The sequence below is a fragment of the Salmo salar genome, chromosome ssa21 (assembly GCF_905237065.1).
Source record: "Salmo salar chromosome ssa21, Ssal_v3.1, whole genome shotgun sequence".
NCBI lineage: Eukaryota > Metazoa > Chordata > Actinopteri > Salmoniformes > Salmonidae > Salmo > Salmo salar.
Genome location: NC_059462.1, coordinates 36728683 through 36755202, shown reverse-complemented (window position 1 = coordinate 36755202; position 26520 = coordinate 36728683). Strand labels below are relative to the sequence as shown.

The window sequence follows — 26520 nt, the reverse complement described above, 5'->3', positions numbered from 1 at the left end:
AAATAAACTTCTTCATACCGAGAGAAAATGGGAAAAATGATGCGCGATGTTGTGTCATCACACTCACAGAAGACTCATGCATTCCTTGGCTCAGCCGAAATAAAACAGTGAAATTATAAATCAGGCTACCGTTACCGGGCGGCTGCCCGTTAGGCAACCGGGTGACCCCGGACGACCTCAATCACCGTTTCCCATTTTTTTTTTATGTTTTATTTTTACACAGCTTACACTGTTTTAAATTAACATCTTCTGGCGCTCAGCCCCGAGCGCGACTTAGATGGGGAGTCCCTATATTCCATGTATAGAACAGTCCCCCACCCGTCTCCTGTCGTTGTCCAATCCGGTCCCTTGAGCTACATTGACGAGGGTGCTGTGTAAAATATTATCATATATATACGCCCAGACCCACCCTTGATGCTCTGAGTCTCCTCCAAGCTTACGCGGGAACTGTCTGCCTGTATTACCGGTGAAGTAGCTAACTAATTTACTATCTGCTAAAATGGCACCCAAGAAGGACGCTAAGGCACCCGCCAAGAAAGCCGAGCCGGCAAAGGCAGCTGCACCCGCACCCGCACCCGAGCCTGAGGTGGTAGCCGCCCCCCCTCCACTCGACTTGTCCACAGTCAAGGTAACTAACTATGTTCTGCATTTCCCTACCTCCTCTATTCTATGCCCTGCATCCTCCCTCTATCCTTCTAGCCTGGCTTCTTTGTCTGTCTGCAAAATAAACGTTTGAATTATTCTTTCCGGAGTCACAACATAATGTAAATAGTTAGGCTACAAAGCTGTATTATTTGCTATACTCCTTTAGTCTTTCCGTTGTATATGTTCCGTGGTATTTGGCCTGGTTGGTCATTGCAGTGTGTTTTGCTGAAGTTAGGTACAAGTTAGGGAATGGTTGTCAGTGAAGGGCCATTCTCGATACATGCTGATGCCACAATCATATAGGCCTAGGCTGCACATTTATAGGAGAATGTGAAACTCTATTCAGTTTAAATGTGAAAGACTGCCTATCTATTTGTGTGCTGTTTGGATATCGTAGGCAACTGTTAGGCTACTTATTATGTTTGATGAGTAGGCCTAGGGTAGCTATTTCAATTTATGGAGTTACCACAGTTCTGGAATAGCTTAACTAAAAGTGGTGTTGTATTTGGACAAAACATTAGGTTGGGATTATTTTGGCATGTATTTTCCATACTGTAGCCTATTATTCTAACCATATCTGACAAGCGATAGCAAAATGGCAAGAGCCCGCTTGGACCCACGGACCTAGTTCTGAAGCAGGGTTGAACGTTAAGACATCAGCACCTCGGATAGCTCCGGAGAGACGCTGCTCGCTCACCTAAACCACGCCCCATATGCCCCTCGGCTTCCTTGATAGGCTGAAGGAGTTTGTGACAAGATGAAACTGCAATGGAACTTGTCACCAAATGTGGACATGTTAAAGTATCTAAAGATGGACCTCCAAGATCGAGTGCCATCGTAGGAGTATAGCTGTGGAGCTAATTTTGTCTCGAGGATTGATAGGGGGTTAGTGTTTCTTCCGTGATTGATGAGCTGATGGGAGCGAAACGTTTTACCTTCTTTTTTTTTTGCTTGCTTATCTGATGTGGTGGTTTTGTTGTATATGCCCAATTTTGAATCCAACTGTCAAAATAAAGATCCAAATTATAAAGTAGGCTACAATACAACCGGTATTGGTCCATTATACATGATACAAAGAGATATATGCATATTAGGCTATATATACCTTCTTCACTTTCTCATTTGCAAACTGACTGTCTAATTTGCTCTACACTGTGAGGAGTCTGGAGAAAATCCACAGCTACATAATCACTTAAAAGTTGTACCTGCTTGCTCTTGAGGTAGTGAGCCTCTTGTGTATAGCCCAGGCCTACCCCAACAGTCCACGTCCTTACAGTTTAGGTAGTATGAGACCTAAAGTAAAACGGCGAGACTATTGCTCACAAAACCTCATCCCCTTCTTATGGCACTCTGATTCATTAGTGTTTGAGATGGGCTGTAAAATATTAAGGAGTCGTCCCAAACACGCTGCAAGTCATTATCTGGGCCTGGAAGAAGCCTAGGTGGAGGTAGCCTACTACACTGGTAGTCTTGCGATACCAAGACTCTCATTCCAGAATCAGGCTTAGGGGAGAAACTGTTCTGGGGTGAAATAGAAAGGCTGTAGTCGAGGCTACTCAACAATTTCCCTAGACAGTATAAAAGCAGGGTTTAAATCCATAGAAAGTCTCAGATCTGATAGCAGACAGGGGCTACGGTAGAATTGTGCCTAAATGGAATTACTTCATTGGCTGTAAATGTTCGAAAGTGGGCCCCACTTTCTTTCAATGTTCTGACTGTTGTTCTCTGCTGCCCTCTATAGGTGGAGTTCACTCCCGACCAGCAGGAGGGTAAGTTCACTAAACCAAATTACTAAGGACAAGTTTCCCGGACACAGATTAAGCCTAGTCCCAGTCTAAAAACCATGATCAATGGAGATTCTCAGTTGAAAGTGTTTCTTAGGCCAAGACTAGGCTAAATCTATGTCCTGTAAAAAAAAAAAAAAAGATATCAGATGTCACTTTCAAAACGTAATCAGTAACAATACTGTGAAAGAGATCATTATCACTGCACCTTCACAGACCTGGGTTCGAATACTATTTGAAATAATTTCAAATACTTTATCTGAGCTGAATTGAGCTTGCCTGGTTTAATGGACCAATAGAATAATTGCAGAACTGAAATCTGAAAACCTTGCTCACCTGGCACTCCAGGCAGGCTAGAGCAAACACTCAAAGTATTTGAACAATTTCTAGTAGTACTGCACCTCTGACTCCTAATAAAAAACACTAAAATAAATCCACTCTAGGTCCTTTTAAAACATGGATTAGCTGCCACTCCGATTTCTATCTCAATGTTAGCCTACTGTTACTAAACCCGGACTAAGTAGTGTTTACAAAGATAACAAATACAAAGATGGGTGAAAAAATGCAATAGGACTATTTTGGCTAGGCTTACTTCTGATCTGACTAAACCAAATAACTTGTAACATTAAACAACCTCTGGAGTGCATTTACAATGTAATATTTCCTATAGAGGTGAACATTCTCAAATTACATGCACCTGAAGCCATTTTCAATACATTTTCCAAAATTGCAGTGGTCAGCCTCTAAGGTTCTTTGGACACGGTTGACCCCTCTGTATGAACCTTAATGCAAAAGCATTATGGCTAAATGAACACTGGCCAAAAATAATTATACATTAGCTAGTTTATATGAACAAACAAGAAAACTATTCAATTAAATCGAAAATATGTTTGGACCACAGATTAGGACACCACTTGACCTGTTATAAAATGTTCTAATCTGTCAAAATGAGTTATAATGTTATAACATGAAGTCTAGTTAGCTGCTGTCAAAGTGAACCCATAGTAGGGGATGATATCCTAGGATTACATAGTATTCATTGAACACATTCACTGATTGACAACATCATGTGGACAGATAACTGGCATAGGTCTTTAAAGTTGTTGGGGAATATGGAACATCTAAAACACCTTTATCCGTAAGCCTAATAACACACATAGGAATCCCATTTTTAACTCCATTCTCGTAGACATTCTAAATGTCAAACAATTAAACGCATCCATGTCTTATATTGTCACCCTTTGATAAAGTCTAGCTCATTACGAGCAAGCGATAGGCCGCGCGGTCATCACGCCAGCCGGGAGTTGTTTAAGCCGCGGTCAGCATTCTCTTGGTTTATTCGTGTCAGTCCACTCACAGTATTGCCTTCTAAAGGAGCAAGCTCATATTCTCTCTTCAGTATCGATTCCAAGTCGGCTCCTGGTCGGCGAGAGAGGGAGAGAGAGAGAGAGAGAATTGGCGAGGGCACTAGAACAGTCTCCAGCACCCGGCCTCACCCTACTAGAATCTAAAGTCAAATGTCTACTGTTTTCTGTTGATCTGGTGCTTCTGTCCCCCCCAACCAAGGAGGGCCTACAGCAGCACCTAGATATTCTGCACAGATTCTGTCATACCTGGGCCCTGACAGTAAATCTCAGTAAGAGAAAAATAATGGTGTTCCAAAAAAGGTCCAGTTGCCAGGACCACAAATACAAATTCCATCTAGACACCGTTGCCCTAAAGCACACACAAAACTATACATACATTTGCCTTAACATCGGCACCACAGGTAACTTCCACAAAGCTGTTAACAATCTGATAGACAAGGCAAGAAGGGTCTTCTACGCCAGAGAGTACACAGTGGCAGAATACCTGACCACTGTGACTGACCCAAAATTATGTGCACACTGCCCACAAAATGAGGTGGAAACTGAGCTGCATTTCTTAACCTCCTGCCATATGTATGACCATGTTAGAGACATATTTCCCTCAGATTACACTGACCCACAAAGAATTCGAAAACAAATACAATTTTTGATTTTGATAAACTCCCATATCTATTGGGTAAAGTATCACAGTGTGCTATCACATCAGCAATATTTGTGACCTGTTGCCAAAAAAATAAAAAATAGGTTAACCAGTGAAGAACAAACACTTTTGTAAATTCAACCCATGAAATACGTACAACCCTCATGAAATAGGTATGGTACTGTGTTTAAGGAACTTCATATTCATCATCTCCAGCACCTCCCCAACATCAACATATGTGAAAATTCCGCATTTCTATGTTTTGTAATAAAAAAGATAGAGGAAGATAGAGTAAGTGTTTCTAGTGACATAATTGGTGTGCATCATGTGATTTTAATCAACCTACTAATTGGTTGATGATGTCATTGGAAACACTTATCTTCCTCTATTTTTATTACTACAAAACATAGAAACACACCATTTTCACATGTTTTGATGTTGGGGTGGTACTGAAAATGATGAATATGAAGTTGAACAATTTAGAAATGTACCTTTAAGTTTAACACTATTCCAGTGTCTATATGCTGGATTAAATGTGGAAGACACATTTCAGTTGAATGCATTCAGTTGTACAACTGACTTGGTACCTTTCCTTTCCTTTCCTTTATATGGGTCCACAGACTCAACACTTTCAATGTTGATTAAATACTCTGTGTTAATTATTTTGTTTATTTTTAACACTGGAGAATTTGCAGTGTGGATAATTAATAAAGGTTAAATAAAATAAAATAAAAACATTAACAGATGGTAATTCTACATCAAGGATAGGGCGAAGCTCTCATCATTCAATTGAGATATTCACAATAATCCCTGCAACAAAACAAAACACCAAAGTGGTGTGCATGTTCATTTCATAGATCTCTTGGTATGTTATCATAGCTTCTGTTGGCCACTAGCCCAGGCATTCTGAGGATAAAACCCTTCCTCTCTCCCTCTCATCCCTCTCTCTTCCTCTCTCTCTCCTCTCACCTCACCACAGACTACAAGGAGGCTTTCGGTCTCTTCGACAGGGTGGGTGACGCAAAGGTGGCTTACAACCAGGTCGCTGATATCATGCGCGCCCTGGGACAGAACCCCACCAACAAGGAGGTGCGCAAAGTCCTGGGCAACCCTTCCGATGAGGGTAAGGCACACACACACGCACACACACACATACGCAAAGTGATACAAGGATACACACACACACACACACACACACACACACACACACACACACACACACACACACACACACACACACACACACACACACACACACACACACACACACACACACACACACACACACACACACACACATACGGAAACAGTACAAGGACGCACAAGCACACATACACACACGTACACACGTACACACACACACACTTTCCTTAATACTGACTCTGTGTACACTATTCTCTCCACTTTAGACCCTCAGTCCTTCATAGTTAAATTTGTCCTAATATAGCACACTAGGGGGAGGACATTTACACATAAGTGACCACACCTTGGCATTTGTCTGCTCCCTTTTATAGCACATTGTAACAATTCAGCACCCGTCATGATGGACATATCCCTCCATCGGTGGTGTAGCTGAGTAGCTGCAAGAGGCATTTGAAGTATTTTGGGTTACAAAGCCTGACATTGTGAAGCGTGATATACCTTTCTGTTATATCACCATGTATGTGTCTATAAATGCATTGTGTGTAGTTATATTTTGACACACACACACACACACACAGCCATTTTCAATGGTACATCTGTGTGTACATGAGCTAGTATTATTATTTATTATTAGTAGTAGTGTACTGTATGGTAAGGGCCAGGGTGAAGTTGCCCCTACACACTGATCTGGAGTCAATGGAGCATATTCCCAACTAATGGTTAAGGTTAGGATTGGGAGAGGGAAAAGCTGATCCTAGATCTGTGCCTAGGGGAAACTTCACCTCGGAGCGTACTGTATACTTCTAATGCATTTCCTCTCACTCTGGCTGCGCACAGACATGGCCGGCAAGAGATTAGAGTTTGAGGCCTTCCTTCCCATGCTCCAGCACATCGTCAATGACCCAAACAAGGGAACTTTTGATGACTACGTTGAAGGTCTGCGCGTCTTTGACAAGGAGGGCAACGGCACCGTGATGGGGGCTGAGCTGCGTATCGTCCTTGGAACACTGGGTGAGTGGCCGCCCAGGCTTAGTTGTAACATGAAGTGCTTGTGTGTGTGTGTGTGTGTGTGTGTGTGTGTGTGTGTGTGTGTGTGTGTGTGTGTGTGTGTGTGTGTGTGTGTGTGTGTGTGTGTGTGTGTGTGTGTGTGTGTGTGTGTGTGTGTGTGTGTGTGTGTGTGTGTGTGTGTGTGTGTGTGTGTGCGTGTGTGTCTGTGTGAGACACCAGACCAACTGATGACCTGGCCTCTCTCACCTCTCCCTCCCTCTAGGTGAGAAGATGAGCGAGGCTGAGATTGATGCCCTCATGCAAGGACAGGAGGACGAGAACGGCAGTATCAACTTTGAAGGTAATCCTTCAAGTCTTCTAAGTCTTAGGTCATGTCCCAAATGGTACCCTGTTCCCTATCGGGAGGCATTTTTGTAGTGCAAAGCCAATATGCAAAATGCTATTATTGCCATTAACCTCATTATAATCTGGCAGCGTGATTTGATTTTAAACTTGTCTTCAACAATGTGCATTATAAGTAGGTGACTATTTATGTATTGCTCAGTTTACTAAACTCGTAATTAATTGCCACCTTATCAAGCAGATTGTTGATGAAAAGTTTCAAATTAAATCACGCTGACAGATTATCATATGGTTTATTGTAATTGTTACACTTTGAACATTGCTTTTTCCATATGAGAATCGCTCAAAGTGTACTACTTGATACCAGGGTCAATAGGTGGGAATTCGGACCCGAGTTAAACGCGCATAAATGAAGCGTAATTACATTTTTATGCACTTTTCTCTCTATGCATATTCTGACCATGAATTTCAGCATGAGAATAGCATGCTATTCGCCCGCTATTCATTTGGGGTGGAGATCAAAGAAATGAAGGTGTGGCGAATACATCCATATTCTGACCTTGACTTAATTCCCTCATAATTCCACCACCTTTACGCGTGATGAAACGATGAATAAGGTCGAGAAACGGTTCAAATAAATGGAGCAGCATCGACTTTCTTTTGTAGTTGATAGAAATAACACCATTCTCCATGCACATTCTGTAACACCATTCTCCATGCACATTCTGTAACACCATTCTCCATGCACATTCTGTAACACCATTCTCCATGCACATTCTGTAACACCATTCTCCGTGCACATTCTGTAACACCATTCTCCATGCACATTCTGTAACAACATTCTCCGTGCACATTCTGTAACAACATTCTCCATGCACATTCTGTAACAACATTCTCCGTGCACATTCTGTAACAACATTCTCCATGCACATTCTGTAACAACATTCTCCACGCACATTCTGTAACACCATTCTCCATGCACATTCTGTAACAACATTCTCCGTGCACATTCTGTAACAACATTCTCCATGCACATTCTGTAACAACATTCTCCGTGCACATTCTGTAACACCATTCTCCATGCACATTCTGTAACACCATTCTCCATGCACATACTGTAACACCATTCTCCATGCACATACTGTAACACCATTCTCCATGCACATACTGTAACACCATTCTCCATGCACATACTGTAACACCATTCTCCATGCACATACTGTAACACCATTCTCCATGCACATACTGTAACACCATTCTCCATGCACATACTGTAACACCATTCTCCATGCACATACTGTAACACCATTCTCCATGCACATTCTGTAACACCATTCTCCATGCACATACTGTAACACCATTCTCCATGCACATACTGTAACACCATTCTCCATGCACATACTGTAACACCATTCTCCATGCACATACTGTAACACCATTCTCCATGCACATACTGTAACACCATTCTCCATGCACATTCTGTAACACCATTCTCCATGCACATACTGTAACACCATTCTCCATGCACATACTGTAACACCATTCTCCGTGCACATACTGTAACACCATTCTCCATGCACATACTGTAACACCATTCTCCATGCACATACTGTAACACCATTCTCCGTGCACATACTGTAACACCATTCTCCATGCACATTCTGTAACAACATTCTCCGTGCACATACTGTAACACCATTCTCCATGCACATACTGTAACACCATTCTCCATGCACATACTGTAACACCATTCTCCATGCACATACTGTAACACCATTCTCCATGCACATACTGTAACACCATTCTCCATGCACATACTGTAACACCATTCTCCACGCATTTACAAATTGGATAAAGGGATTGAAAATATAAATGACCATTTTTTGGATCTAGTTTACCTTATGATCACCGAACACAAATGTGAAACCAGTCATATGGCAGCAAACTGAAGCATATCAACATATCACCTTTTCCACACTGAGGTTTATTTAATGCTGGCCTTATAAGTTACAGGGATGAAATTTGGAGGAGACCCCAGTTATAGGCTTCTGTAGCCATGAGCAAATTACAGTATAGCGCCAAACCTTCCGAGTTTATTTATGATTTGTAGAATGTTTGGTAACACTTTACTTGACACCCAGCATCATAACACGTTATGACATGGTCATAACCATGTCATAAGATGTCATAACGGCTGACATAACTTGGGACATGCATCCTATTTTAATCATTCTGGGACGCAGACCGTAGGTAGCAGTTCACGATGACTGGATCATTGTCATCACATGATTAGTGAGGATTATTAGGGTAGATTTATAGGACTACTGTTCAACTGCTATTGTATACTTTTCTCCCCTTCCAGTATTTCATGGATTGAACTTTCTGGATGAATCAAACCACTGTATTTTTTTCTTTTCTTTTATTTAACCTTTATTTAACTATGCAAGTCAGTTAAGAACAAATTCATATTTACAATGATGGCCTACCCCGGCCAAACCCTAACCTGGATGACGCTGGGTCAATTGTGCGCTGCTCTATGGGACTCCCAGTCATGGCCGGTTGTGATACAGCCTGGAATCGAACCAGGGTCTGTAGTGACGCCTCTAGCACTGAGATGCAGTGCCTTAGACCACAGCGCCACTTTTGTACGTGTATGATTCATACATACTTTCCTAACTCTAAAATGTGCCTAAATAATTATATATTTTTTTTTTTATAAATCTACCAGTTGGTGCTGAAACAGAGACATATATGCATATATTTAGATGGATTTCTTTCATTGATCCCTATATTCTGAACCCGTTCTCTCAATGTATTTATTCCGTTCAATCTGTCGACAAAATTCAAATTAAATGGACACCGTAATTAAAAGGAAGGCTTAAGACAAATGTACTGTAAGCCCTATTGAATGAAAATTCCACAAATAAATCTGTTATTCAGTGTGCTCAAGGTAGACACACCTGTAGAGTGAATACCAACTACTGAGAAGTGCATAGGAAAGGCGTAAATGTCCTACGTCTCAATCAGGCCAATAGGGAATAGGGTCCAATTTGAGAAGCAAAGATAGTTTTACGTCATACAGGTCTTGTGATATATTGTACATACATTAGAGCCACATTTCAGATTACACTGTAGTTCTAGATTTGTTTGATGTTTTTGTTTTTAATTTAGATCAAATGCTTCACTAGCTCACTCCTCTTTCTTTCCTTTCCCCTGTGACCCCCTGCCTACCTCCTCCTCACCCCTCCCTTCCTCTCCTCTCCCCTACCTCATCCTCCCTCTACCTCCCTCACTCTCCCTCCACACCCCTCCCTCTACCTCCCCCTCACCCCTACAGCCTTTGTCAAGCACATCATGTCTATTTAAGGATCCTCCGGCTGCAGTGGCTAACGAGGACGCTAACGTGTTATCTGCAGACCCAATGGTGTCAGGACATCCAGTCCCCACTGTTAGTCAACCACCACCTGAGAAACAGACAGGGGGATAAAGGACTATAAGATGTCATTTCTAAACCGTTCTTTTTTTTTCATTCTTTTTTTTTGGTCTGACTCCGACCTTCGCCTCTCTGCTCTCTATTCTCCTCCATTAGAAGCTGTCCATTCTTTTCAACCACCAACCAGCAGATGCTCTTGTTGTCTTGTCCCCCGCCATCTTGGCGGGGTATGCCTCTCCACCGTGGTTCGGTAAAGGAAAGGGGGTAGGGAGGAGCTACCCATTCCATCCCTTACTTGCTGCCTGGATTGGGCCAGTAGAGGTGACTGGCTTTGCTGTAGACTGGCCATCAAAACTCACTCTCCCCTATGTCTTAATGAATTTTTCTCCTCCGCTATTTCACAAAATAAACTTTTCAAGAACCCTCCGGTGTCGCAGCTCTTATTCTTTGCTCTGCGGGAGAGTGCGGAGAGTGAGGCTTGTGTCCCAAATGGCACTCTAATCCCTATATAGTGCACTACTTTTGACTAGAGCCCAATAGGGTGCCATTTGGGACTCATTCTTAGTGTAGCTATAGGGGAGAGGTTAAAACAGATAAACACTGGTGGTGGCCCAAATGTTCGTATTCTTGTTGCCTCTGAAAGAATGATTAAAATATTTTAAAAACATGCTTGAATCTCTTTCTTTAAGTATAGATCCCCCACACAACATTATAGGTGGTAACCATAATCTCCAAAAAGTTTGGAAATACTCACGACGAGAGTGTTTTTCATTGTTTTTATTGTCTTTAATTGTTAAGAGCATTTTGTTATCAGTATCATATCAACAGGAGAAAAACTGCGTACATCTACTTTTAATTACATTTACAGTTGCTGTAGGTTGGGGTAGAGGTTAGGGGATCGGGATTAGGGGGTAGGGGATAGGGGATAGGGGGGTGCAGAACGAACACAGAAGCAAACATTAATACTAAAAGAAGGAGGAATAAATACCACAAAATAGCGACAGAAAAAATATAGAGGAACACTTTATCAAACAGATGCAACATGACTTGTTGAGTTTCCTTTTTTTTAAAGTTTTATTTCTTTTCCCCCTTTCTTTTCCCCCCTAAATGTTTTACACAAAACAAACCTAGCATCCAGAAGTGAACTGTAGGGACACAGGGTCCAGAGTTCCACAGCTGCTTTGTAAATGTAATCTTTAAATAATAGCTTCATCCACAATATGGTTCAGACAACTGCAAGCCCTCGTGAGTTCAATCTCAGCCTGCTCTGAGAGCCTTGGGGTGTTCATCGAACACTATGGACTAAAATATCTTACAGCCATCCAATGCCTATTGCTAGCATGGTGAATGGATTGTGATCACAGCTTCTGTGAGCTCCTAGCTATATCAACGTTTCTTTTGAACTGGGATATTTGAGATGAGAATCAAAGCAGCATCCTCTTAAACTAGACTAGGACTGGCTAAGCAGCCTTTTAGAAGAACAGCTCCCAGAGAGAGTAGCATTGGTTAGTTCTCTGTAATTAAAGTAAGCCTGGTCCGAGCCAGAACGGCCCATAGGGGCAGGAGCTTATCTCCTGTTTCTGTAATGGGAGGCAGCTTGATGTACAACTACTGTACACCCCCAGGACAGGGCGCTAGTCATTCGCAGGGCCTTTAGTACTCTGTTGCAGGCCTGGAAGATGTACTCCTTAGCAATACCAGCACAGTTGTCTGAAGTCAACTTCAACAAGCATAACATACTAGTCAACTAATATCTACAAAAACATGAAGTGTTAATTTTTCTATCCAATGATTAAGGAAATAACTTACTAAAATCCTTTTATTTGAAATAGAAAATAGCCTTTGTAACTAGAATCAATACATGCTCATCATACCATTATCTAGTTATTGAAATAATGCAATTTTTCAGGTATAAGATACTTATAGGACTAATCACTTTTTTAAAATTGTTTTTCGAAGAGATGTTGTTGAAGACAAAGAGCTGGTATATTTATACATATTTTCAATATATTGTTTATATATTTATTATATATTGGATCTGGGACTAGCTGCAAGGATGCTTGATGTATGGTGAATGTTGAGTCTGGCGTCCATGCACTTTACTGAGCAAAACAAGACGTGCTGGCGGCATGGCATGGGTAGAGTACTGTATGGGCATGGCCACGTGACTTCCTACTTAGTGTAAGAAAAGGCTGCTCGTAAGAACTGAACAGAGACCAGCCCACCCTATACCTGGCCCATACCCAGATTATGTTGTGCAAAGAGCTACAGCTGATCTTGAGTCAGTGCTTGGACACTATCTATCTATACGCAGCATTAAAAAAAATACACCAGATAAAAGATGGAGAAAAAAAGTACAAGTACTTGAAATGGAAATATCAACAAACAATTGACCAAAAGTACTTTCTAAATAGTCTCTAGTTCCATAAGGGTTGTTGTTTTTTCTTCATTTGTCTTGTTGACATAGGGTGGGGTAGGCAGCTCCATCAGGCGGTGAGTATGAAGCTGCTGCAGGATGGGTGGGGTGTCTGGGCATCTGGGCTGGGGTTGACGAGAGGCCTGGGACAGGGTGAGGGAGCCTGGGTGGTTGAACTGAAGGCAAGATGGGAAGAGGGTGTCCATGGCCTGGGATGGACGGGAGACAGGTTGGGTTCACGGTGTTCAGGGCCTGGAATGGACGGGAGGCAGGGTGGGAAGAGGGTGTCCAGGGCCTGGAATGGACGGGAGGCAGGGTGGGTTCAGGGTGTCCATGGCCTGGAATGGACGGTAGGCAGGGTGGGTTCAGGGTGTCCAGGGCCTGGAATGGACGGGAGGCAGGTTGGGTTCAGGGTGTCCAGGGCCTGGAATGGACGGGAGGCAGGGTGGGTTCAGGGTGTCCATGGCCTGGAATGGACGGAAGGCAGGGTGGGTTCAGGGTGTCCAGGGTCTGGAATGGACGGAAGGCAGGGTGGGAAGAGGGTGTCCAGGGTCTGGAATGGACGGAAGGCAGGGTGGGAAGAGGGTGTCCAGGGCCTGGAATGGACGGGAGGCAGGTTGGGTTCAGGGTGTCCATGGCCTGGAATGGACGGAAGGCAGGGTGGGTTCAGGGTGTCCAGGGCCTGGAATGGACGGGAGGCAGGTTGGGTTCAGGGTGTTCAGGGCCTGGAATAGACAGAAGGCAGGGTGGGGTCAGGGTGTCCATGGCCTGGGATGGATGGGAGGCATGGTGGGGTCAGGGTGTCCATGGCCTGGGATGGATGGGAGGCATGGTGGGGTCAGGGTGTCCATGGCCTGGGATGGATGGGAGGCATGGTGGGGTGAGGGTGTTTGACATGGACCGCATGGCAGGTAGCAGGGAAGGGTAGAGACTGGGTGGAGGCACAGAGAAGGTGTCCGGGGGGCAGAGTGGGGTTGAGGCAGAGTGGGGTTGAGGCAGGGTGGGGTTGAGGCAGGGTTGAGGCAGAGATTTGTGTGGGCTGTTTGGTACCCGAGGCTGGGGGTGGACTGAAGGGAGATTGGAGGCTGGGTGGAGGCATGATGAGGAAACTTGGGCTGGACTAGAAGCAAGTGAGGGAGTCCAAGGCTTGGGGTCAGGTTGAACTTGAGGCAAGTTGAGGGGGTCAGGACTGGAGGCAGGGGGAAGGTGTCCCGGGGCTGTGGTGGACTGTTGGAAGGGGGAAGGTGTCGCGGGGCTGGGGTGGACTGTTGGAAGGGGGAAGGTGTCCCGGGGCTAGGGTGGACTGTTGGCAGGGGGAAGGTGTCCCGGGGCTGGGGTGGACTGTTGGCAGGGGGAAGGTGTCCGGGGCTGGGGTGGACTGGAGGCAGGGGGAAGGTCAAGAGATCCGGTGCCTTGGCTGAGGGGGTCAAGGCGCTCACAAGCCCTGCTTGGCCAGGGCGGCGGTGACGTCTTCAGCTAGAGTGGCTAGCTGTGGAGACTCCAGCAAGTTGATGCTGCCAGAGGAGGACAGGTGGCTGTCGCGGTGGGGGGACACCGTCCCTGACATGCCCATTTCCGGAGACTGGGTCATGATGATCTCCGCCCCGTGGTCCACCCGGGCCTTGGCCGTATCACGGAACAACAGCTTGTGGCTTTCGATCTACAGGGAGTTAGGGTGGGTGAGATAGGCGAGGGGTACACACACACACAGGTGGGTAATACATACACACACATTTGGAGGATACACACACAGGTGGGTGATACATACACACACAAATGTCATATGGATGGTTGGAGGGGTGCTAACCTTGGAGGAGACTGTCTGAGACTGATGTCCAACTGATCAGGGCTGCGTCCCAAATGGCATCTTATTCCCTTTATCGACCACTACTTTTGACCAGGGCACATGGGGCCCTTTAAAGGGAATATGCGGTCATTTGGGATGCAAGCAATCTTCGTTGTGGAGTTTACAGTATGATGGGACTTACCATAATGTGGCCTCCACCAGGGGTGTGGTGTGCATTATCCAGGGAACCCACCTTGGGCTGGGCCTTGTCTTTAAAGTCCAGCTTCACACTCTCTATGCGCACGTTACCTCCCCCTAGTGGAGTGGAGTGGAGGGAGAGGGTAGAGAGAGAGAGAGAGAGAGGAGAGGAAGTAGAAGAGACTTCAAGACAGGAATGTATTATCCTCCCATGAATTTGTTCCAATACATCATTATAATTTATTATCAATAATTAGTCAAACTGATTATATGACAGACTAGGCAGACCCTTATTCCTTATCAGGAGCCCCATTAGCTGTTGCCATGACTACAGTTAGTCTTCTTGGGGTCCATACCCTGCAGATATATCTGTAGTTTAATATGTAATGTAAAAGTTGCTTCGGAAATTGATCGTTACCTCTAGGATGCAGGGTGAGTGTCGCAGTGTGAATTTATTATTGGACAGAAGCTGATAATCAGTATGACCACGAGATGGCGCTGTAGGACTCTGACGCAGTAGTCAGTCACCACTATCTCAGAGCAGGGGGGATTTTTCCGTATCACACATTAGATCCTCTCACCGTGTGGAAGAATCCCAAATGGCACCTTCCCTATAGTGCACACATTTTGACTAGAGCCCATACCCATAGGTCTCTGGTCAAAAGTAGTGCATTATACAGGGAATAGGGTGGCATTTGGGACAAACCCTATGATGCTCTCTCACTCTTTCCTTTATCTACAGTAAGGTAAAGGTCTACTTCCTATGCAAGCCCACCATGGTCCTAGTGTGTTGTGGATACACTGTAAGCTCCCATATCTCCCGACACATATTTTTGTAGTGTAAAGAGACATAGCTGCAGCTGGAATCAGATTGCCAAGGCACCTCCCTACACACAGTCTACAGGTAGAGCGGGTAGGTTACCTGGCCGGTGGCGGATGTTGTCCAGCGATCCACACTTGGAGGTCACGTGACTCAGGTCAATCTTCTTGGTCTGAATCTGCACCTGTGGGTATGATCTGTGTTAGTTTGCCAAGTCTGGTCATTTCTACCCATTAACCCATTGTCCAACCAAGGAGGATCAAGAGGCTGAGAACCACCATCTCCTGTCTCTGACGTAAAGGACTGAACCAGGAGCCATTAGGCTATGGCTGGCCTGGATTAGAGGAGTATACTATGGATAGAGATGACACGTTTGGCTTGACCTCAAATTAAAAAGAAGAAAAACAGGGTTTTGAGAGTCATCACCTCAGAATCATGGTGTGTTGCTCTCCACAATCCTAGCAATATCTACTTCTAATATCAAGTACAACATCTGCTGTTATTATGCCTAACGACAACCCTCTGGTTCAGTTATGAAGGTCTGAAAAGACAATAAAATCACATATTCAGAATATTAGCCATAAAATGTTAGCCAATAAAAATCACACATTCAGAATGTTAGCCATATAATATTAGCCAATAAAAATACACATTCAGAATATTAGCCATAAAATATTAGCCAATAAAAATACACATTCAGAATATTAGCCAGGGAATATTAGCCAATAAATATACACATTCAGAATTAGCGAGAAAGAGAGAAAGACGGAAGGAATAAGTGTACAAACAACCAACAGGAATAACAACTGCAGAATGAGTGAGTGAATGAATTAGTGAGTGATTTATTATGAAAAATAAACCAACTATATCTTGATTATATAAGTATTCAACCCCCTGTCAATACATGTTAGAATCACCTTTGGCAGATGTGAGTCTTTCTGGGTCTCTAAGAGCTTTGCACACCTGGATTGCACAATACTTGCACATTATTCTTTAAAATAAATTCTTCAAGCTCTGTTAAGTTGTTTGTTGATCATTGTTAGACAGCCATTTTCAAGTCTTGCCATAGATTCACAAGCCAATTTAAGTCAAAACTGTAACTAGGCCACTCAGGAACATTCAATGTTGTCTTGGTAAGCAACTCCAGGGTACATGTGGCCTTGTGTTTTAGGTTATTGTCCTCGAGGAAAGGTGAATTTGTCTCCCAGTGTCTGGTGTAAAGCAGACTGAACCAGGTTTTCCTCTAAGACCTTGCCTGTGCTTAGCTCTATTCCGTGTTTTTTTATCTTAAAAACTCGATAGTCGTTGCTGATGACGAACATGCCCATAAATATGAAAAATATGAAGAGTGGTACTCAATGATGTGCTGGATTTGCCCAAACATAATGTTTTGTATTCAGGACATACAGTTAATTTCTTTTCCACATTCTTTGCAGTTTAATTTTAGTGCCTTGTTGCAAAAAGGATGCATGTTTAGGTACATTTTTATTCTGTACAGGCTTCCTTCTTTCACTCTGTCAATTAGGTTAGTATTGTGGAGTAACTACAATGTTGTTGATCCATCCTCAGTTTTCTCCTTTCACAGTCATTAATCTCTGTAACTGTTTTCTTTGCGAGGCATTGGAAAACCTCCCTGGTCTTTGTGGTTGAATCTGTGTTTGAAATTCACTGCTCGACTGAGGGTCCTTACAGATAATTGTATGCGTGGGGTACAGAGATGAGGCAGTCATTCAAAAATCATGTTAAACCTTATAATTGCACACAAAGTGAGTCCATGCAACTTATTATGTGAATAGTTAAGCACATGTTTACTCCTGAACTTATTTAGGATAGCCATAACAAAGGGGTTGAATGCTTATTGACTCAAGACATTTCAGCATCTCATTTTTAATTTTAGAAAAAAATATATAAAAATATAATTCCACTTTGACATTATGGGGTATTGTGTGTAGGCCAGAGACACAACATTTCAACTTAATCCATTTTAAATTCAGGCTGTAACACAACTAAATTGAAAAAGTCAAGGGGTGTGAATACTTTCTAAAGGCACTGTATATGCTTGTTGCAACAGTATCTGATAGAAACTATACCCTCCCTAACCATGCAGAATGCTAGTGAACATGTTGAGAAAGATGGAGCTGTGGTTTGTGTCAGTGACTAATATATCCATCAATCCATCTATCAATTAATTTTCACAAGTGGGGTTTGAGAGAGAGGGAGGTGAGAGAGATAGCCAATGGTCAAGTTCAACCCTTTCCCCTCCAAGAAACAGAAAGCACAACCATAAAAGAGATAGCCTGGTCCCAGATCTGTTTGTGCTCTTTTCAACTCCATTGCTTTTACTGTCAAGCCAAACAGTCTGGTATGACAATTCTATTAGGAGTTGGCAGAGAGAAGGGCACCCAGGCTATAGCAGAGGTGGTGTCAATTAGAGGTCGACCGATTAATCGGAATGGCCGATTAATTAGGGCCGATTTCAAGTTTTCATAACAATCGGAAATCGGTATTTTTGGACCTTATTTAACTAGGCAAGTCAGTTAAGAACACATTCTTATTTTCAATGATGGCCTAGGAACGGTGGGTTAACTGCCTTGTTCAGGGGCAGAACGACAGATTTTTACCTTGTCAGCTCGGGGATTCAATCTTGCAACCTTACGGTTAACTTGTCCAACGCACTAACCACCTGCTTTACATTGCACTCCACGAGGAGCCTGCCTGTTACGCGAATGCAGTAAGAAGCTAAGGTAAGTTGCTAGCTAGCATTAAACTTATCTTATAAAAAACAATCAATCAATCATAATCACTAGTTAACTACACATGGTTGATGATATTACTAGTTTATCTAGCCTGTCCTGCATCGCATATAATCGCTTAGGTACATGTTGCTCCAACCATAAACAACAATGCCTTTCTTAAAATCAATACACAAGTATATATTTTTAAACCTGCATATTTAGTTAATATTGCCTGCTAACATGAATTTCTTTTAACTAGGGAAAATGTGTCACTTCTCTTGCAAACAGAGTCAGGGTATATGCAGCAGCTTGGGCCGCCTGGCTCGTTGCGAACTGTGAAGACTATTTCTTCCTAACAAAGACAGACAACTTCGCCAAATGGGGGATGATTTAACAAAAGCGCATTTGCGAAAAAAGCACAATCGTTGCACGACTGTACCTAACCATAAACATCAATGCCTTTCTTAAAATCAATACACAGAAGTATATATTTTTAAACCTGCATATTTAGCAAAAAGAAATCCAGGTTAGCAGGCAATATTATCCAGGTGAAATTGTGTCATTTTGCGTTCATTGCACACAGAGTCAGGGTATATGCAAGAGTTTGGGCCGCCTGGCTCGTTGCGAACTAATTTGCCAGAATTTTACGTAATTATGACATAACATTGAAGGTTGTGCAATGTAACAGGAATATTTAGACTTAGGGATGCCACCCGTTAGATAAAATACGGAACGGTTCCGTATTTCACTGAAAATAAAACCTTTTTGTTTTTGAGATGATAGTTTCCGGATTCGACCATATTAATGACCAAAGGCTCGTATTTATGTGTGTTCTTATGTTATAATTAAGTCTATGATTTGATAGAGCAGTCTGACTGAGCAGTGGTAGGTAGCAGCAGGCTCGTAAGCATTCATTCAAACAGCACTTTCGTGCATTTTGCCAGCAGCTCTTCGCTGTGCTTCAAGCATTGCGCTGTTTATGACTTCAAGCCTATCAACTCCCAAGATTAGGCTGGTGTAACCGATGTGAAATGGCTAGCTAGTTAGCGGGTGCGCGCTAATAGCGTTTCAAACGTCACTCGCTCTGAGACTTGGAGTAGTTGTTCCCCTTGCTCTGCATGGGTAACGCTGCTTCGAGGGTGGCTGTTGTCGATGTGCTCCTGGTTCGAGCCCAGGTATCAGCGAGGAGAGGGATGGAAGCTATACTGTTACACTGGCAATACTAAAGTGCCTATAAGAACATCCAATAGTCAACTTAAATGTTAGCTTTCTTACATGGCACATATTGCACTTTTACTTTCTTCTCCAACACTTTGTTTTTGCATTATTTAAACCAAATTGAACATGTTTCATTATTTATTTGAGGCTAAATTGATTTTATTGATGTATTATATTAAGTTAAAATAAATGTTAATTCAGTATTGTTGTAATTGTCATTATTACAAATTAAAAAATACAAAAACCGGCGGATTAATCGGTATCGGCTTTTTTTGGTCTGCCAATAATCGGTATCGGCGTTGAAAAATCATAATCAGTCGACCTCTAGTGTCAATGCCAAGTGGAACCAAGTGAGAAGGTGAACACAGGTCGCATCTCAAATGGCACCCTATTCCCTATGGGCCTTGGTAAAAAGTAGTGCACTAAATAGGGAATAGGGTGTAATTTGAGACGTTGTACAATACATAGCCTTGGACTGGGATAGGAACCATGCAGTCCCCAGTCCTGCATCTCCCTGGAACTCTGACTGGTGACTGAGTGAGTGAGTGAGTGAGTGAGTGAGTGAGTGAGTGAGTGAGTGAGTGAGTGAGTGAGTGAGTGAGTGAGTGAGTGAGTGAGTGAGTGAGTGAGTGAGTGAGTGAGTGAGTGAGTGAGTGAGTGAGTGAGTGAGTGAGTGAGTGAGTGAGAGAGAGAGAGAGAGAAACAGAGATGAGGTGTGTGTATGTGTGAGAGAGAGAGAGTGAGTGAGAGAAAGGGAGAGAGATGAGGTGTGAGTGTGTGTGTGAGAGAGTGAGAGAAAGACAGAGAAAAGAAGGACGAGGAAGAGGAGGAGGTAGAATGTGTGTGAGAGAAAGGGGTACCATACCAAAAAGAAAGAGAGGAGTGTGTGTGAGAGAGAGAGAGAGAGAGAGAGAGAGAGAGAGGGATGGAGGAGAGACGTCAAGTGTATTAGGAATAAAAAACTCACATTTCCCCCTCCCGCAGCATACTGTCTTTTGTCCAGGGAGCCACACCTAGACTGAACATGGCTAAAGTCCAGTTTAACACTGGGAATAAGCACCTGTAGGAGTCGGAGATAGTTTATATAACATTTATATCATGTTTCTATTTATTGAAGTGAAGGTGAGCGGCGGGAGAGGGATTGGGTTTGTGACACAGAGCTTCATCCAGATGACTCAACAAACAGCTTCCCTAACCTCTAACCTCTGACCTCTCAACACATCAGGGCATAACATTAGTACCAGAGTTTGGTTTTGAATTCAATTTCAATTCAGTCAATCGTCAAAGAAAATGTCAGTTTAATTTCTCCTCCAATGGGTTTTGAGAAGGACAAGAGGAGAGAGGATGTGTTGAGTATGCAATTGAGATGACACTGTGACCTTCGTGCCGTGTGTCTACAAAGGAGCAAGCTAGTCGTGATCCTCAAGAGTTAGGATAAACATACATATAAACTCAGCAAAAAAAGAAACGTCCCTTTTTCAGGACCCTGTCTTTCAAAGATAATTCGTAAAAATCCAAACTTCACAGATCTTCATTGTAAAGGGTTTAAACACTGTTTCCCATGCTTGTTCAATGAACCATAAACAATTAATGAACATGCACCTGTGGAACGGTCGTTAAGACACAAACAGCTTACAGACGGTAGGCAATTAAGGTCACAGTTATGAAAACTTAGGACATTAAAGAGGCCTTTCTACTGACTCTGAAAAACACCAAAAGAAAGATGCCCAGGGTCCCTGCTTATCGGCGTGAACGTGCCTTAGGCAAGCTGCAAGGAGGCATGAGGACTGCAGATGTGGCCAGGGAAATAAATTGCAATGTCCGTACTGTGAGACGCCTAAGACAACGCTACAGGGAGACAGGATGGACAGCTGATCGTACTCACAGTGGCAGAACATGTGTAACAACACCTGCACAGGATCGGTTCAGCCGAACATCACACCTGCGGGACAGGTACATGATGGCAACAACAACTGCCAGAGTTACACCAGGAACACACAATCCCTCCATCAGTGCTCAGACTGTCCGCAATAGGCTGAGAGAGGATAGACTGAGGGCTTGTAGGCCTGTTGTAAGGCAGGTCCTCACCAGATATCACCGGAAACAACGTCGCCTATGGGCACATCCCACCGTCGCTGGACCAGACAGGCGTGGCAAAAAATACTATTTTTTACCTTTATTTAACTAGGCAAGTCAGTTAAGAACAAATTCTTATTTTCAATGACGGCCTAGGCACAGTGGGTTAACTGTCTTGTTCAGGAGCAGAACGACAGATTTTTACCTTGTCAGCTCAGGGATTTGATCTTGCAACCTTCTGGTTACTAGTCCAACGCTCTAACCACTAGGCTACCTGCCACGTCTTCACTGATGAGTCACAGTTTTGTCTGACCAGGGGTGATGGTCGGATTCGCGTTTATCGTTGAATGGAATGAGCGTTACACCGAAGCCTGTACTCTGGAGCGGGATCGATTTGGAGGTGGAGGGTCCGTCATGGTCTGGGGCGGTGTGTCACAGCATCATCGGACTGAGCTTGTTGTCATTGCAGGCAATCTCAACGCTGTGCATTACAGGAAGACATCCTCCTCCCTCATGTGGTACCCTTCCTGCAGGCTCATCCTGACATGACCCTCCAGCATGACAATGCCACCAGCCATAATGCTCATTCTGTGCGTGATTTCCTGCAAGACAGAAATGTCAGTGTTCTGCCATGGCCAGCAAAGAGCCCGGATCTCAATCCCGTTAAGCACGTCTGGGACGTGTTGGATCAGAGGGTGAGGGCTATGGCCATTCCCTCCAGAAATGTCAGGGAACTTGCAGGTGCCTTGGTGGAAGAGTGGGGTAACAATCTCACAGCAAGAACTGGCAAATCTGGTGCAGTCCATGAGGAGGAGATGCACTGCAGTACTTAATGCAGCTGGGGGCCACACCAGATACTGACTGTTACTTTTGATTTTGACCCCCCTTTGTTCAGGGACACATTATTCCATTTATGTTAGTCACATGTCTGTGGAACTTGTTCAGTTTATGTCTCAGTTGTTGAATCTTATTATGTTAATACAAATATTTACACATGTTAAGTTTGCTGAAAATAAACGCAGTTGACAGTGATAGGACATTTCTTTTTTTGCTAAGTTTACAATGACTAGAACAGGGAAAGCCCCTCAGAGCACAGCAATTGACTTGAATGGGGATGGATCTAGTGAATCTAATGTAACATCCCCTGACATGCTGTATGTACTGCATGCCTGTCAACGGGGAGATAGAGTGCTGAATCTGCCAGGACTACTCAGGCAGTCTTTTCCAGAGACTATCTTCTGTGCATCCCAAATGGCACCCTATTCCCTATATAGTACACTACTTTTGACCAGAGCCCTATGTGTCCTGGTCAAAAGTAGTGTACTATGTAGGGGAATAGGGTGTCATTTGGCATGCAGCCATAGACTGTGAATATGGGATGCAAACTAGAATGGCTAAGGGACAGGATTTCTTTCTAAAACAGTCACGGTGATTGGGCCAGGGCCTGCTGTAGCTGTAAGGAGACAAAGTAAGTTCGATTGAGAAACAAACATAAAATAGCAGGATTGGTCGCGCTGCAAGGTATAAAACATGTTAATACATTTATAACGCTAGACATGCAGAGAGTGGGGAAGAAAATCTAAAGGAAAGTCACAGGCCAGCTGATAGCACAAAGAGAAAGATAACCTGTGAGCAGTGGATTAAAGAGGTTTTAAGCGGTGAGAAAGAAAGAAAGAAAGAAAGAAAGAAAGAAAGAAAGAAAGAAAGAAAGAAAGAAAGAAAGAAAGAAAGAAAGAAAGAAAGAAAGAAAGAAAGAAAGAAAGAAAGAAAGAAAGAAAGAAAGAAAGAAAGAAAAAACAGAGCAAGAAGAGAGATAGGCAGAGGTCATCTGGTTGGAGGTCACTGCTGGAGCTTCACAGAAAAACAACACGTAGAAAACATTCTTCTTCCCACTGCATTTCTCTCACAACAACACAGACATTTTGATAAATCCCTCATGTTGTACTTCTCTATACACCATGTACAGTATGCTTATAACACACACACTTATACATATATGCATATTCTCTATAAGCCTACACCATTTTAAGGCCACTACTGTGAAGAATAGTTGTTTTAATGCATCTCTATAGAACATGTTTGAAACTTCCATGTTGTGTTCCATGTCATAACAGGTACAGAGAGGTACAAATGATTGTTTGAGTATGTGAACTCTGAATGGAAGATACATACAGTAGATGCACATGTGTTGTTGATAAACTGCATCAACACCATCATTGTTTTGTTGCATGTGAATATATATACTTCCATCAATAGAGTGGGTATATATTACAACTGAATGACGAACAAGAAGAGGAGACTTCAGCTTCGATCATCAGGCTGTTCAGATAAGATACTGAACTATACAGGAAGTGCTCAGGAAAGGGAGTCTGTGATTTAAGTGTTTTTGGTTTTGTGCACATATCAATGGAACTGTACTCCCATTACAGTAGCTAGCTAGATGTGGTTCTGGGTTCCGAGATGAATGGAACTGAGTCTACAGTTCGCTCTTCAAGGGAGAGACAAGGAGATATCTTCACTTATAGGCTAATTGGAGAGTTCTGTAAACATACCAAGGTGGGAGTTGGTACATCTCAGAGCTAGCTGCATTGTAATGGAAAGAGGGGGAGCAGATTGTGCATGTTGGCAGACAGGCTGAAGTAGGACTGGGGACTGGGGTTGCAGAGAAGGATAGGGGCAGGGGTGGAAGCAGGGTTTGAATAATACAATATGATATCATATTTAAATGTTCTTGATATTTCAATTCTTATGGGGGGGACCCTGATTTATTATGGGGGTGCCAAGTCCCCCCTCACCCCCCTGTAATTGGAACCCTGGCTGAGGGTAAGAGTGGCCCCTGTACGGACATGTGCTTGAGGGGGTCACAGTCCACTCATCTCCCAATAGAGGGAGAGGTCTAGTACACACTGAGGCCGTACAACTGACACATTTTTGCTGAGTTTGTCTGCACAACAATGTTTGCACAACAGTTGGTGTTAGGGGTGCAAAATTCTGGTAACTTTTCCCCAAATTCCAGGGAAAAACAGGGCATTTTGGGAAAGTTATCAGAATGTTGAAACCCTGCCTAGTGGTGTCTCCATAAGTACATCAGTTGTTCAACATGAGTGTGTAGCCTACTAGGCCAGAGACAGAAGGGAGAGAGGGAACAGAACGGTAGGTAGAGGTACATACATGGCCTCCACGAGGAGAATGCTTCATGTTATCCTTGGATCCGCATTTTGACTGTACGTGACTGAAGTCCAGCTTCTTGTTTAAAATCTGAATCTAGAGGAAATACAGAGATATAATGTGGCTATTTACATGAGGATGAGGATGGATGCTAGACTTATGTGTTATGGAAGGGACGTATAGGCACAGCATTAACAGGACAGGCAGATAGCTATGTATGAAGGCAGGACAACTGTTGAGGATGATCAGAGGAGCGCTGGATGAAGATTCAGTCGAAGGCTACATGTCTTAATCGTGATGATACAGTATGTCAGTAGATAAAGAACACAGCAGGTAGGTGGAGTTCATGACCCTTTCTACCATTACATATAGGGCTGGTAGAATAGGTCATCAGACAGTGACCTTTGATAAATCAGAAAACAGAGTACTGTGAAATGAACTCCGGGTCAAAGGGGGACTTCATTTCCTGGCAAGATTTGACATGTCCCACTGGGCACAAACGTCAATTCAACGTCTATTCCACGTTGGTTTAACATAATTTAATTGAAATGACGTAGAAACAACATTGATTCACCCAGCGTGTGCCCAGTGGGGGGTTTGTGTTTGTCTCTTGTGTTTGACTGTGTGTGTGTGTGTGTGTTTGAGTGTGTCTGTGAATAAGAGCGATCTTAGTAGATGAAGGTACTGTATACCAGTTGGTGTTTGGCTGGCATGGGGGCCCACGTCACACTGTGTGCAGCAGACAGATATAAGGAGAGAGAGACCAGGCGAAGGAGCAATCTCCAGATCCACGACGGGCTGCGTTTGGGCTCTGTTGTGTTGACCGTTTGGCCCCTGTCTCTGTGTTGCTGATAGAAAAGCAGACACATTATTGTTCTAGCTAGATAGGGAGTCACTGTACTGTAGATGGGTTACTGTATAGGTTTTGCTACTGCTACTGGGCTAGTTGGAAGTACTGTCATGGGTTCTGCTATGCTTCAGGGCTGGGATACTGTAGGTCTGACTGGTCTGTGTCCCAAATAGCAACCTATTTCCTATATAAGCTCTGGTCAAAAGTAGTGCACTATGTAGGGTATAGGGTACCACTTGGGATGCATTCTTGGTCTGCTACTGGGCTGGTTGGAAGTACTCTATAGGTTCTGCTATGCTACCGGACTGGGATACTACTGTAGGTCTGTTACTGCTACTGGCTGGTTGGAAGTACTGCATAGGTTTTGCGATGCTACAGGGCTGTGTATATGTATCACGGCCTACTGAAGGCCCTAGAGCAGCCTATAGGAGTAAATCCAAAATGGCACTCTATACCCTCTATAGTACACTACGTTTGACCAGTCTCCACAGGGCTCTGTTCAAAAGTAGTGCACTATATAGGGAATAAGGTGCCATTTGGGATGCTGTCCTAGACAGCAGCTCTGAGTCAAGTCTATGCTGGTCATTAGAACCAAAGGTATATCAAAGGTATCTTTCAGTTGAATGAAGAAATAGCTTTATATACAGTATATCTTTCCCCAAAACAGACTGCATAAAGATGGAAGGCTGCAGGATACACAACCCTGAGAAAGGCTTATAAACTGTAGCTTAGTACTAAAGATGAAGAGACATGATATGAGAAATTCAGAAGAGTAGCAATGGCCACTCAAAGACAACAGACTCCCACACACAAGGTGACACATTTGAGATGTAGGACACATCAGCAGACAGGAGCAAGCAAGTGTTGGCGTTTAAAGGGTTTCAAGGCTCC

General features: G+C 43.4%; 2 protein-coding genes across 21 annotated transcripts in view; one reads left to right on the top strand and one right to left on the bottom strand.

Moving 5' to 3' along the window:
- Positions 1-434: 434 nt before the first annotated feature.
- Positions 435-11030, top strand: LOC100194642 (myosin, light polypeptide 3-1). Its single transcript, NM_001139727.1, has 6 exons — positions 435-628; positions 2387-2414; positions 5416-5559; positions 6417-6590; positions 6850-6927; positions 10267-11030. Exons 1-6 carry the CDS (start codon positions 500-502, stop codon positions 10293-10295), a joined length of 582 nt encoding a protein of 193 aa, NP_001133199.1. The 5' UTR covers positions 435-499; the 3' UTR covers positions 10296-11030.
- The window catches only part of LOC106582286 (microtubule-associated protein 2), a 182022-nt gene continuing 166067 nt past the window's right edge, over positions 10566-26520 (bottom strand). For 10 of the 20 annotated variants that reach the window (XM_014165207.2, XM_045704738.1, XM_045704743.1 and 7 more), the window contains 5 exons: positions 24783-24875; positions 20503-20595; positions 15685-15766; positions 14767-14879; positions 10566-14438 (listed from right to left, as the gene is read on the bottom strand). In XM_014165207.2, the coding sequence (XP_014020682.2) occupies positions 14214-14438; positions 14767-14879; positions 15685-15766; positions 20503-20595; positions 24783-24875 (606 nt within the window). In that variant the 3' untranslated portion in view covers positions 10566-14213. Of the gene's footprint in view, positions 14439-14766; positions 14880-15684; positions 15767-20502; positions 20596-24782; positions 24876-25357; positions 25628-26520 lie in introns of those variants that run through there. The other 10 variants (XM_045704737.1, XM_045704736.1, XM_045704739.1 and 7 more) reach the window with 10 other exon arrangements.

Excerpts from the sequence above, each read along its gene's own strand:
- LOC100194642 (NM_001139727.1), top strand. The coding sequence starts at position 500 with ATGGCACCCAAGAAGGACGCTAAGGCACCCGCCAAGAAAGCCGAGCCG. Across the intron at positions 5,560-6,416 it reads GGGCAACCCTTCCGATGAGG|ACATGGCCGGCAAGAGATTA; the intron begins GTAAGGCACACA and ends GGCTGCGCACAG. Across the intron at positions 6,591-6,849 it reads TATCGTCCTTGGAACACTGG|GTGAGAAGATGAGCGAGGCT; the intron begins GTGAGTGGCCGC and ends CCCTCCCTCTAG.